Source organism: Oryzias melastigma, linkage group LG1 (assembly GCF_002922805.2).
Source record: "Oryzias melastigma strain HK-1 linkage group LG1, ASM292280v2, whole genome shotgun sequence".
NCBI classification, from domain to species: Eukaryota; Metazoa; Chordata; class Actinopteri; order Beloniformes; family Adrianichthyidae; genus Oryzias; species Oryzias melastigma.
This window is the reverse complement of record NC_050512.1, coordinates 17271616-17285099: the sequence shown is the minus strand read 5'-3', so window position 1 is coordinate 17285099 and position 13484 is coordinate 17271616. Positions and strand designations below refer to the sequence as shown.

The 13484-nt window shown below is 37.7% G+C and overlaps 1 protein-coding gene and 1 long non-coding RNA gene across 3 annotated transcripts in view; one reads left to right on the top strand and one right to left on the bottom strand.

Annotated features, from left to right (window-relative positions):
* gstcd (glutathione S-transferase, C-terminal domain containing) overlaps positions 1 to 13484 on the top strand; it is a 53798-nt gene that overhangs the window by 6210 nt on the left and 34104 nt on the right. For both annotated transcript variants that reach the window (XM_024289958.2, XM_024289961.2), the window contains exons 4-5: positions 575 to 841; positions 6098 to 6191. In XM_024289958.2, the coding sequence (XP_024145726.1) occupies positions 575 to 841; positions 6098 to 6191 (361 nt within the window). The remainder of the gene's footprint in view (positions 1 to 574; positions 842 to 6097; positions 6192 to 13484) is intronic.
* On the bottom strand, positions 75 to 2626 carry LOC112157293. Its single transcript, XR_002921130.2, has 2 exons — positions 2384 to 2626; positions 75 to 760 (listed from the first exon to the last, which is right to left on the bottom strand). It is a non-coding gene; the product is annotated as an uncharacterized LOC112157293 (long non-coding RNA).

Genomic DNA, 13484 nt, shown 5'->3' with positions numbered 1-13484 from the left:
AGAGATAAAAAGATATTTTTCTGAATACATTTGAGGACTGAACATTAAGCACAAGCATGTCATAGGAGTAAATATTCTATGTTTGGAGTTTACTGGAAAACAAACAGTAAAATTTCGATTTCTTTGGAAATCCATTTGCACCTCCATGTTTTCATATCCGCTGTGCTAATATCACTTGTTGGACCTGTTCTGTTGTTGTTCTGGAATGCTGAGCGAGCCTCCAGCCTCTGTTTCACCTTTCAGCTGTCTCTGTCTGCTCCTCAGATGTTAGGATTTAACTGATGTTCTCACAGTGAAGCTTTTAGCAGTCAGCTGTGCTCCAGTGGTTTCCAGTTTCATACTCAGCTTAGCGTGTTTTCTCTGTCCACAACACACATCCCATGCTGTCTCCCGTTTCTGTCTTCTCTCTTTGTGATCACAGCTTTGTTTGTCTTAGGTTTCTATTCGGGGCTATAGTTTGATTAGCGATTGCTAGTTAAACCTGACATTTATAGCACATTGTCGGAATCGTCTAATCAATACTCTGCTTGTGTTTTTCTTCCCCCTGCTGTTATTTTCTCTGGTCATCTCGAAGTGTTCCCTTCGGGCGAGTGCTCCCGGCGCTCTGCAGCAGCTCCCCAACCTGCTCCGATGGTACAACCGCGTTCAGGAGGTTCCCGGTGTCATTCGGGCAGCAAAAGACTGCGGGCTTCATCTGTCCACCCTCCAAGTTGCCACTTCCTGCCCTCCAGGGCCGTCACCCCATCCTTCAGCGAGCCTGCTGGAGGAAGAGGAAAGTCAGGAGACGACCAAGTCAAAGCCGTTCGTCGGTGGCCCCAGGCCAACAATGACGAAACTTAAAGTAAACCTTTACTTTCTCTCTACCTATTCAACCCATTGACTGTATAAAGCCTCATTTCCACTGAGCGGCACGGTCTGATCTGGTATTTTGAGCACCTCTGTTATAAAATTGACCCATTAAACAGTACCGAATTGTACCTCTAGGGCCCCCCATTGGTTGTAGCTCCAATGAAAAGTGGAACGGAACGGTTGGGGGCGGAGTCACCTGCTGATTGGCAGAAAGGGATGACGACATTAGAAAAAGACAAGCTGCTGGATGACCTCCATTGTTGTTGCTTTTCTAGTCGTCGCACGACAGTGATGTAATGACATGCATGTGCCGTGAAAACCAACCGGTCAGTGGAAGTGAGGCTTAACTGAGTGGAAACGAATTAACTGGATCGTGCCGTACCACTCCTTACTGTACCGTACTGGACCGAACTGCTCACTGGAAACGAGGTTTAAGAGAACTGGACTGAGTGTGACATCATCACCCAAAGAAAATGGTTTATTTCCGAGTCAAACCAGTTAAAGTCGTCTTGACTTTTTGGAACTAGTGGTTGGTCCAGATTGGTCCTAGTATGGCAACTGCTCTCCCCAATCAGAAGTGAGCTTGTTGGAAGGACACATCCTTTCCACTAAAAAGTCAGATCAGGAGAATCCGTCAATCGAATATTTCAAACTTTTGATGCAAGACCACATATTTTTAATGAAGCATCTGATTGGCCAGTTTATGACGTGAATAACTTGCACTACAGAAAATATAATATGAAATAATATAAGGATTTGCAAGAACGTGTTAAAAAAAAGGTTATTTGTAAAAGGTTACAAATATAATGATGGAGTAATAGCTGTTTTTTCCCCTATAGAAGTCTATGGGATTTTGGCTTCCTGGAGCCAACAAGTACTTCCTGTTTAAAGTGCCAGGTGGGAGGGGTCACTCAGTCCAGTTCTCATGATTCAATCTAATTGTCACCAGGTTGCTAAATAGAACCTATAATGTCTGAAGTTTTGATTGATGTTCTCCACCTATAGTTTTCTTTCAGTCCATAAAATAACATTTTAGTCTCTCTGTTTAAGTGACTTGTGAGCCAACCTAATTTTTCGGGGGTTATTTCTATTCATAATATTGCACCTGCAAAGACAAAGTAATAAAACACTGACCTTTCTTAAAAAAAAAAAAAAAAAAGTTTACAAGAACAGCATCTTACTGCCCTTTTTAAAATGCACATTTCATCATTCCCAGTGGATCCCAGAGCCACTTGCAATATTGCAAGCTCTGTATTCAGCTTATCCTTCTTTCAGGTGGAATAAAGAAAAGATAAATACTCCAAAGTTTATAGCCAGTCCGAGAAATTCATTGAAATGGCTAAAAATCTTTAGGTGAAAGGAATACAGAGAAGCAAACACAGTCCCAATCTTAAACAGCATTTCCCTCTGGATGCATTGATAAGCATTTGTAGTTTCAGAGCTCTCCAGATGCCATGTTTGAACCAGCAATTGCAACAAAAGATAAGCCGGAGCAGTTATTCAGGGAGAGACTGTCTCGTCAACTTTGACTAACCTCTCACAACTGAGCCTTCTGACTGTTTGCTTGGCCTCCATTCTCCCCCTGTCAAGGCATTCCTTTGATTTCCAGCTGGCTAGATTTCTTGGACTACGTGGTAAAAGGAGAGAAAAGTGTAATAGAGGGCTTTAGAGTTTGGAAAACGCGGCAAACTGGCGGAGCTGGATGGGATGTGTCTCCTGTTTGACGGGGCTGTTGGATGAAATTTCAGTTGGGGCCCAGATGTGTACAAATGACAGTTTTCACGGTGGGTTGAAATCTGACATTAAAACCGAGAGGAATGTGTGCGCGCGCAGCCACCGGCACAATGGCCACCATTCTTCCTCTCTCCTTAAGGGATTAGAACGATGGCTGCACGTCGCCAACATTATGTCTGGAGTGCAGCTGTTGTGTTGCCTCAGCCAATGGGCTGCTGCGCACATGCACTCTCGTATACATCTTTGTGTGCTGGGGGGAAGTGGCGGATGACAACCAGTCCTTCACTGACCAGAGGCACCGATCCCATCTCGCCGTTATCCACTATATAAATGGCTCATAAACTTTCCCACTTTCTCATTTTCCCACTTGAGTTGAGGCACGGTGATGCATGCGAGTCAAACTGCCATGTGCAATGAGCTGGAGAGGCACAGCCTGTGATCCAAATGCAAATAAAGTTTGCCTCCAGCACTATGTACTTCTGGACAGAGAGGAGAGTTGCCAGGTTCATAGGGTTAGTTAGGTAAAAAGTGAGTGCAAATTTTACTTTGTGTTGAAATAATTGGTCTCACAGGGAAGCTATTGTTTAAGAAACTGGTTCCACCACAGTCTATTCTGGTGGGATTTTGCTCCCTGAGACCCTGTAAGACAGGACACTAGACTAACCATATACTGAAGCCTAAAGTCAAATAAAGAGGAAATCTAACTTTATAATTATTTAAAGTATTTATTCTTTAAATTTGTGACATCAGCATTTCTGAATTTTAAAATCAAACAGTGTCTTCTTCTTCTCCTTTTGACTTTTCCCGCCAGGGGTCGCCACAGTGAATCAGCTTCCTTCATCTAACCCTGTCTTCTGTGCTCTCGTCTAACACCAGCTACCTTCATGTCTTTGTTCTCTGCATCTATAAACCTCCTCTTTGATCTTCCTCTAAACGGGGGTGCCCAACCTTTTTTGCTCAAAGGGCCAAAATCTAAATGGGATCCCAGTCTGCGACGTGGCGTGGAACAGAGGCCGCTTCCATTCCGCGCCCTTGATAACCCATGTTGTAGTTCACACCAGACGCAAAGCACCGCGGTCCTCCACCACAACGTCTATTTTTTGCGTGAGTGATCCGCATCAATTCTGGCAGGAAGTTATTCCAAAAAACACAATAAAATCCGGTCAATTTTCCAAATATAACCAATTTTTCACAATTACCTCAATTGACAAAGGCGATCATATTTTTGTACCTAAACAGACTGTAGAGGTGAAAATAAAAACACAAAACACACACAAAAAACACACACAGATCAACGTAGTGGGCCCACTATGGATACGCACTCGTCTTTCCAGCGCTTCCACGTCCGGTGTGAACCAGTCCAGCCTCTCTGATGTAATCTCTAAATCTCCTGTTCCTGTCCATCCTGGACACTCCTAAAGAGAACCTCAGCATCTTCATCTCTGCTGCCTCCAGCTCTGCTTCCTGTCTTTTCTTCAGTGTCTGTTGTTATGTCCTGTTTTTGGTCTAGGCCAGGGGTGTCAAACTCAACCGCACAGGGGGCCAAAATCCACAACACACCTTAGGTCGGAGGCCGAACAGGATAAACATTTATTGAACAGACTGAAACAACATTCTTTAAACTTAAAAAATTTAACTTTTTAACATAGCTATGAATAAAAACAGAGGAACATTATTCCAGAATAATTTAACCTAAACCTTAAATAACTTTCAATATTATACTCTCCATAAAAATATATATTTTTGTCAAAATTGTAAATGTTAGAAATAAGTACAAGATAACATCGGGCTATTGACAGCAAAAAAATAAAATGATCTGGAGGGCCGGATCCGGCCCCCGGGCCTTGACTTTGACACCTGTGGTCTAGGGGATCTGGGGCATAACATAAAAGAAATACTCAGAAACACATTTTTAGCTTTAATCATCTTTATATATATGAAGAATGCCACAAAAACATGTTAAAACACAAGAAATACAATTTTCATCAGTGTGTCTTTAAATACAGGTACCAGCAAGGCCGACAGAACTACATGACACAGAGCAAACAGTTTTGGTCCACTCTGCTTTAGCGCCGTTAAAACAAAGCGAAAAGTGCACTTTCTGTTATCATTCCGCACCCAATCTGTCTGTTTGCACGTCCTTAACTGAATGTTGCCAGTCTATGAGGCTTTTCAGAATAACTGGATTTTCCTATTCTCTCTAAGCCTTCGAGAGTTTAGGACTAGTAAATCATCAGCAGTAAAGACAGAGATAGCTGGAAAGCAAACCAGGTGGTATTTCTCAAGGACAAGGATTAAGCAGCGCGAATCTTAGTCCCTAAATTATATTTCTAGGTTGTCAGCACTTCAGTAACTTTGGATTTTTTTCTGCTTTTTTAATTTATCTTTTTAATCAAAAAATAAATGTATTTGAAAATAATTGACAGGCTCCCTAACAACAGTTTGGGGTTTGTCTATCTGTGGGCCCCAAACTGCCCCTTCAAACAGCTTTTCATTTTATAGATTGGGGTTAGGGAAGGTCTATCCTTGTCTGCACATATATTGTCATTAAGTCATTTTTTAAAGCTTAGATATTTTCTTTTGTACTTTATTTTGAAACACCTAACGCCTTTTTTTTTTTAAACAACGCCCACATTTGCAGTTAATTAGATGTTTCTAGTTGATTTTTAGCATTTAAATGCATTCTTTGGCCATATTTAAACAAACATTTTACATAAAAATGTGAATATTGGGCTGCATAGTGGTTTAGTGGTTAGCACTGTGATTGTACCTCATTATCACCCAATAGTGGCTGGGATAGGCTCCAGCAACCCCCTAACCTGGAACAAAGTAGTTTAGAAAATGAATAAATTGATTTTTATTTAAAAATCGTACACCTAGTCTATCAGCGCTGTTTAATAGTAGGAAGTATGTGTCCAATATTGGCAATCAAAACGATGATGTTTTATCTGTCAGCTAAATATATTACAAAATAAAAGTCTGGCATTTGAAATAAACTACGTTCACAATCTATTACAATTTTAGGAATGTTCAAAATTAGTCTGAAAATAATCAAATGTGACTGAAATGAGAGAGTTTAGATCAGGATCCGAATATCTTTTAATGGAATGTTACTTTAAAGAATTTCAGAATGCTTGATATTCATAATATACTGTATATATATGTGATCAAACATGTTTTAAGATTAAAGTCTGATGTAAGAGGGTTTTTTTAGGTGTGTTTGTGTTTCATGCTTTAGTAGTAGCCTTTCTAAAATAATCAACCATTTAGGAACACATTGCCTTATGGGAAATTGAGGACAGGATAAGGTTGGGAACAGGGATCAACTTAAAAATAATAATAATAATAATAATGAATTTTATTTATAAAGCTCTTAAATTGTCCATACAGACCTGAAGTGCTCATTTAAAAATAGTTAAGTTTAGCTATTAGGTCAGGCTCTATAACTTAGTCAATGGAATGTCCCAATAAAAATAGTTGTACAACGTAGGTGTGTGTGTTTTTTTTTATCCAGGAAAATGGCATTGAGGCAATCTTTGCTTCCCATCCTTGTCCTTCCTGGAATCTCCCATGGGACAGTTTACCAAGCGCTATCAACCCCACTGAAGGTAATGTCAACTTATTTCCTGCCCTTCCTGCTCTTTTTTTAAAAATATTTTTTCCTGTTCTTTCTATTTCCATAGTCTTTTCTGTCTCCATATATGTACGTTCTGTTTTACATTCAGCCTCCCTCTTTACATTTGTTTCAGCTCCTCCATTTCCATATTTTACCTGTCTGCCTACGTAATGCTCCATGAATTTTTAGATGATAATGCATTGAGAGAGGAACAAGCATAAATGTTTGCATCAAACCTTGCTTCACTCGTCTGGCCCGGTGATATTTTCCATCAGTGTCAGTTCTGACATAATGCAGATCTTTCTGTTCCTGTTTAGCTAGATGTGGTTGTGAGGTCCCCAGAGTTCATTTAAAAAAAGGCTCATGTGTTAACGTCTGTGTGCTGCAGTGTGAAGGTCAGTCACAGAAAATTCACAAAAAAGCAGATATGAGATGTCAGATTTGTGCTTTTGCTCCAATAGACACAGATTGCTGTAAGTACAAAGACTAAAAGGCAGTAAAGGACTTGATGATTGCTGCCTGCGGTGACGCTGTTGAAGCAAAAGGGTAGCAATCACAGGCTGTTCTCGTGCTTTAGCATTCACATTTTACTTGTTAGCTGCAGCATGCATTCAAAGCCTTCTTAAAAGTTGTTAATATGTTGGAGAACCTACACCACATTGTTGCAAAAGAATAAAAGTCATTGTCAGATTTATTCCAAAAAGAATTGTAGTCACTTCTAAAATAGCCATCATACCAAGTTAGAGCAGACATTAGCTAAATGTAACAATACTTGAACATTATTTTTATGTGTTCATGACACCGATAGATATGAAAACACTATAAATGCTGTCTGGTTAGCATCCTTTGTTCTCACGAGTCTCACACACTTCTATCTCAATCTTTGCTAGTGGGCGTAGTGTTTATTGGCCTCAGACACATTTATTTTTCCTTTTCTTTTTTCTTATTCAGTGAAACATTGTGCTTCCAGTAATCTTCCAGTGTCCTTCACACCGTCTGGACCGTCACAGACACCGTATCATACAACCATCATGACTCCTATTGTGGAAGAAAACTTCATTTTTCTCAATTACAGCAGAAATATTCTTTTTCACTTTTTTTGGCCTCAAATCAAATTTCTTCCTTTATAGTTTTCTACCTTTGAAAGTAAATACCAATGGCAGAAAGTACATGAATATATTTTATGGTCACTAAATTTCGTGTCCTCTCAAGATTTTTTTTACAGTATTAAAAATATATATATTTATTTTTACTTTACATGTAACATATTGAAAAACAAAAGCAAGGGTAAAATATATTGATGTTAGAAGGCTAATGGATTTCAACAAATTGTTCAAAGTTTTAAAGCATTTTATGTAAATATTGAGTCATCATTGATCACATTGCAAATTAAGTGTAATCATGGATATACAAGTTAAAACAAACTATCTTTTTGTGTTTATATATATTTGTGAAAACTTTCCGTTTTCTTTTAATTTGTGTTGTATGTGCTTTATTTTAAAACCATTCATAACGCTTAGCAGAGTTTATTCCACTCTAACGCCATTTAAAGATTAAAAAAAATCTAACCAAAACAGGGAAGTGTTCTTCAAAGAGAAGTAGCGTTAATGCTGTGGGTTGTATATCTTTCACTTGAGTAGAAATGATCAGATAACATTGTAGCTGCTCTACTTCTGCCTGCACTCCATGATAAACTGCACTGTTGACCCCTTCTGCAGCTCCAGGTTTGTAGGTGAGTGGGCAGTCCTTGTGTTTTAGTGATGGTTTGAGAGTGAAACAGAGAGGAGATCATTTGGTTTTCACACTTTTCTATGCTTTACCTGTCTGGTTCTATATACTAACATGCATACTTTTATGTTTTTTATTTTATTGTTTGCAATATATATATATATATATATATATATATATATATATAATTTTTTTGCTGTTCTGCAACATTATAAAAAAAAAAAAACTCAACCAGGTTACGTTAATGTGCTTCAGCTTTGGGGCCGCTAAGACTTAAACAAAAAACGTATTATCTTTTAGAACCAAACAGGTTTGCTGGTATAAGAGGTCATGCAACATGAATGTTGATATTGATGGTAATTAGTATTAATATTAATAGAATTGTACAAAAATAGGCAGCTTTTTTTTCTTGAGATCTTCACTACATTTATTTATGTCATTTTCATAGCACACAACAATAAATTGCATAATATTCTAGTCTTTGGTGAAACTGAAAGGGAACAGAAAGAAGAAAACGTATTATCTCTGCCTCATTTAACTAAACCAATCAACTATTTTAATCAAATTTATTTCTTTGTAACGCAACATAAATACATCAAATGGTGCTGTGCGTGGATGTGATAGGCTCCAGCAACTGTCTGACCCCCAAAGGAGATAAAGCAGGTTTAGTAGATGGATAATTGTGTAAGGATGGAGTGCTCTACTGTGGTAAATAGAGAAGTGTTCACATAAAAAGCAGTAAAAGTAAAGAGGTGTAGATGAGACAGAAAAAGTGTGAAGACAGTGATGCATAAAAGGGCAAGTGAAGGAGGCTTATACGGTTTGTACTTGGTGCTGATGTTGTGTCCTTCAGGGCTGAGCAGCTAAAAAAAATTGCCTCCATCTTCCTTTCTTTCTGTTTTGAATGCAGCAGAGATGGGATTGGGAGTTTGCTAACTCCGTATTATGTACCTAATGTTGTTCCTTCCCCTTTGCAGTTTCAAAGCAGCTAGGAAGTAGGGCAAAGCCTCGTGGCTTCTTGCAGGAATACCAACACGACGCTGAAACCAAACTTCAGCATCAGCTCCACATGTAATTAGTTACAGATAGAAATGTCGGCTCTGTATTTGTGTGAAATCAAGCTTCATACGGAGGGTCCTCCTTAAATTCTTATCAAAAATGTTTCATTAGAAGTTTTTATTTTCTAAGTCAAGGACTTCTTGTTCCATCTCATTCCGCTCATTATTATTCTCTGTGTCCTAATTAAAAATCAAATAGAAATGTCAGTTGTACTCGACTTCTTCTGTGTTTTACTCCACATTCAGCACAAGTCTAATTAAAGGCCAAGGATGTTTATCTGTTAGAAATATGTAGGGCGTTTAGAAACAGGAAGTTGTGTTTTTCAAATAAATTTAAGGAACAAAATCAAAATAACAAATCTCTTTAGTTTGTTTTAATTAAATAGTTAAAATTCCACATTGGAATGCAGCAGAGGGTTGAATAAAACCTCTACGTGCGCTCAATTACATCCTAGTGACTCATTTTCATATTGTCCCATCAGACTAAAATCAGCTGGTAATATTTTGCTAAACTGAATTTAAATTCAGATTCAGTTAGTGGACAAATATTTATGTATTACCCAAAAGCTATGCGATATTATGAACCATAGCAACAGAATTTATAATGTTTAATATTTTAAATATTCTGTTGTATTTTGTTATCATATTTTATCATAATTTGTTTAAATGTAGACATTTATATGTTTTAATTAATGATTAGCAGCATTGTGTTCTCTGTGAGTTCACTATTGTAATGTGTCGGACAGCTTTTTGAAAAGGTCCCAGTCTCAGCTTTTAGTATCACGTTATTGAAAGAATGAAAAGAGTAGTTCAAATATCATGTGTTATTTTCACGTGCCAGCTCCAGAATTAAAGGGTTATAAAGTCAAATATTGAATAAACTTGTGTGTAGAGGCTGGTTCTTGTTTGATCAAGAAGTTGAAAAATAATAAGCACTCATGATATGAAATTTCAGACTAACCATCAAAAATATGATTTGTTCAGACTGGATGATTAATACAACCTTGTCTGCTTCAGATTTTATGCTGTCCAATTAAATTTTAGGCTGTATTTTGTTGTTTTCCACTAACTTTATGATTTCTTTGAACTGTAAAGCCTAAACTGATTTAGTTTATTTTTCCTTCTCTTAATGGCTACTTCTTTGAGCTTGCAAATTTTAGTATCTCCTTTGATGACTCTATTTTAGCACCTGTAATATTTTGAAAAAGGGTTGTAATGTTTGTGGTTCTTGCTTAGAAAATCATTAGTATGTTGTAGATTTGCAACACATTATTTCATTTTTTTAATCCCATTTTTGATTGCAGAAGGAGCAGATCTTTCATGTTGTGCACTAGAACTCTCGTCTTTCACCTCGCCTTGTGTCATTTGCATTATATTGCTTTCGTATTATCAACTCAGTCGAGCAAGAGTTCAAACAAGAAACAAAGTGTTATGTTTTAATATTGGTTGGTGGATGAAAAAGGACCAAACTCCAGTCTAAAGGACTTTTGGTTCATATAGTAAGAAGCAAGTTGGGAAAAGAATGAGGTCTAATGGCATTAGGATGCACCATTGAACATTGAGGTGTTTTTATATTAAACCTATCCATACACGTTACAGAGAAATGCTGCAGCAGTGTAGCCGAGCACCAAGCCAGCTCTCTGGACCAAGATTGGTTTGTGCTGCACCATTTACGCTCATTCTTCATGTTTTCCTCACCACTAACTTTGATAGCTGTACATGATTAAATTATACAGCTGAAAAAATATGCATGAATTTTGCACATCATGAACTCGACATTTGTGGAACTCACCATTTAAAATACCTGCGTTTCAGAGAGGAATTTCATCTGGAGAATGGCTGCAGTAATGCGGTAAAGCCATTGTGTTTTTGAGCTGAGGTCGATCCATTAAGCTAATCTCCATTTCGTGTCTGACACAAGTAGCTTTGAGTGGGCCAGTATTTGTAGGAAAAAATGTTATTTCTCTTTTACCGTCCCTTAATGAAGCTGATATTATATAGTGTCTAAAACCAGATGTTTTAGTCTATGTCTCCTGGGGTGAATTCAGACTGGATACATTTGGTTTACTTAAAATCGATCAAAGTCTGTTTCCACTGTTAATCTGGAATACATTTTCAGTCTGAATACACCCTGATTCAGAACCAGGAACCAATCTCGTACCCATCGTTTTAAGTGATCTCTGTTCTTTACAATTGGTCTGAGCTCCAGTTCACTTTGAGCTTTTCTCAGTCTGAGTAGGCGCCTTCCTGGCTCAGCTAAAAGGCCACTGTAGCCGAGCATTATGGGTTGTAAGCAGAGGGCAGCAAACAATGAGTCGGATAGAAATGTGGAACAACAATGAGCCACAACAACTGGTTGGATGAACGACAATAACCCCCTACCCCTCCAAATGCCCCTTCAATTGGAGGGGTAGGGGAAGAACTCGGATTTGTCCTAGAGTTACTGTGAATGCAGTTAATGAAGTCTGACTAAAAAATAAAAATAAATAGATGATGTCAGACTGAGTGACAAACTTTTCTCTGATTCTTTTGTTTAGCTTAATGCATCTTATATATGACATATGTTCAAAAATAGACCATTCATTGACTGTGTGCCTTATATTACAGTGTGTCCTGTGATGTTGAAAATACGGTAACTAGACAATTTTATGCATTTATCGTGAAATAATTCCTGAAGACTCGCCCAAAAACATTTGTTCCTTGAACTATCCGTCCTGGGATAGGATCTCTCCTTCATGTGGGAATCCCTAAGGTTTCTTCTTTTTTCCTGACTCAGGTTTTTTTAGGAGTTTTTCCTTACCGGGAGGGAGGGTCTAAGGGCAGGGATAACCAGTTTATTTAGTCTGTTTAGTTTTTAACAATTGTTTATATTTTGAAGCCCAATGAGGCAAATCTCTTTGTGATTTTGGGCTATATAAATAAAATTTAATTGAATTGAACTATGTTTTTTCCTTATTTTGTAGTTTTTATTCAGTTGCCCACACAAAGCACACTATCTGAGTCACCGAACTGTGCTTCTGTGAATATGATCACCAGAACAACAATTAGAAAAGTCCAACAGACTACAGACTGGACCACTGAGCTAACTATATTATTAACATTTATTTGATAAGTAAGCTTAAGTTGTTAGCCTGTGATGCATTTTAGATTTGGGTTCTAGTCAGCTCCCATGTTTTAAAGAAAAGAGTAGTCTTCCATTTCTTTCTGCATTTTCTATACTCTTTTTAACAGCATCTGAATGTGAATGTATTATTTAATGAGCATTGGTACGGCTATTTGTACACTGCTGCCATTTGCTTAATTCATCCCTGGTTATTAAAGCTCCAAACCTCAGGCTACGATTTCCAAATCAGCCCTTCTCATTCACGATTAATTGAACTCAATGTAACCTTTAAATTGGAGATTTAAAGATACAGCGTAAACGTTGGGACTCAGCACAACATGCAGCAGGCTTTGTTACTCACAATTAGATTGGTAATTGGCACTTTATTTGTGCAATTCAAGTTCAAACACAGCCAGACTCCCAGAGGGAGTTTCACCAGCTGCAGTCATGCTGGAGTTATGCCCATATAGTGCAGAGCCAATGGCTGCCTCCATGATAAGCTCCTTACAAAAGCCATTAATGAATATTCATTGGTTTCTATACTTCAGTTTTGTTCAAAAATATTCACATGGAAATTGTGGAGCCATTTTGCAGTTTATTTAACCTCTGAACCAACTTCAGGAACATTTGGATTATATATCATTCTGTTAGTGAATTAGTAAACAGTTTGTGAATGTAGGACAAAACTATTCTTTTTTTCCTTTGCACTTTTTAGGGTAAATCCCTCTACATATATTTTTTCATATTTATTTTTACCTTTTCTATAAAAAAAGGCACATCTACTAAAAGCTTAGTTACCTTTCCCGCCAAAAATACTTAATAATGTCTCCTTTGACCAAAATGAAAGCTCTCAACTACCTTATTATCTCTAGTTAAGGGTATTTACCGATGTTCCCTTTTCTTTCAAGAGGACAGGCTTTCTTTAAGTTGGTCAGGGAAGCGTGAAGGACCATTTTTCATACTTGATTGTGTGAGGCAGGATGTTTTAGTCCTGCTTTCTCAAGCATAGAGTTTGTACTGTACGTTATCATAGCAAGACTGTGAGATTCCTTCTTATTATTTATTTCTGCTTTAGTCCAGAAGCAAAACAAGCTGCAAACATCCTGAAAGTTCTCTTATTTGTCATTTTGTTCTAGCTTTTTTTACCAGACAACGTTGTGTGCTTCAAATGCTGCATAAAAGATGCCCACATAAAAGAAAGAGTGTTTTACCTTCAGTAGTGGTCTTTCTCCTGTGCTGCTTTTTTGTTTGAGGTTATTTGAGAGTCTTTATTTATTTACCATTTGTGAGGTTTTATTAACTCAGAAAACAAACTGAAGTGTATCTTGTTTGTAAAACTTTATTTTTTTCCCTTATCCTAAAGCAAAATTTCCCAAAGTATTTTTATATTTTTTCT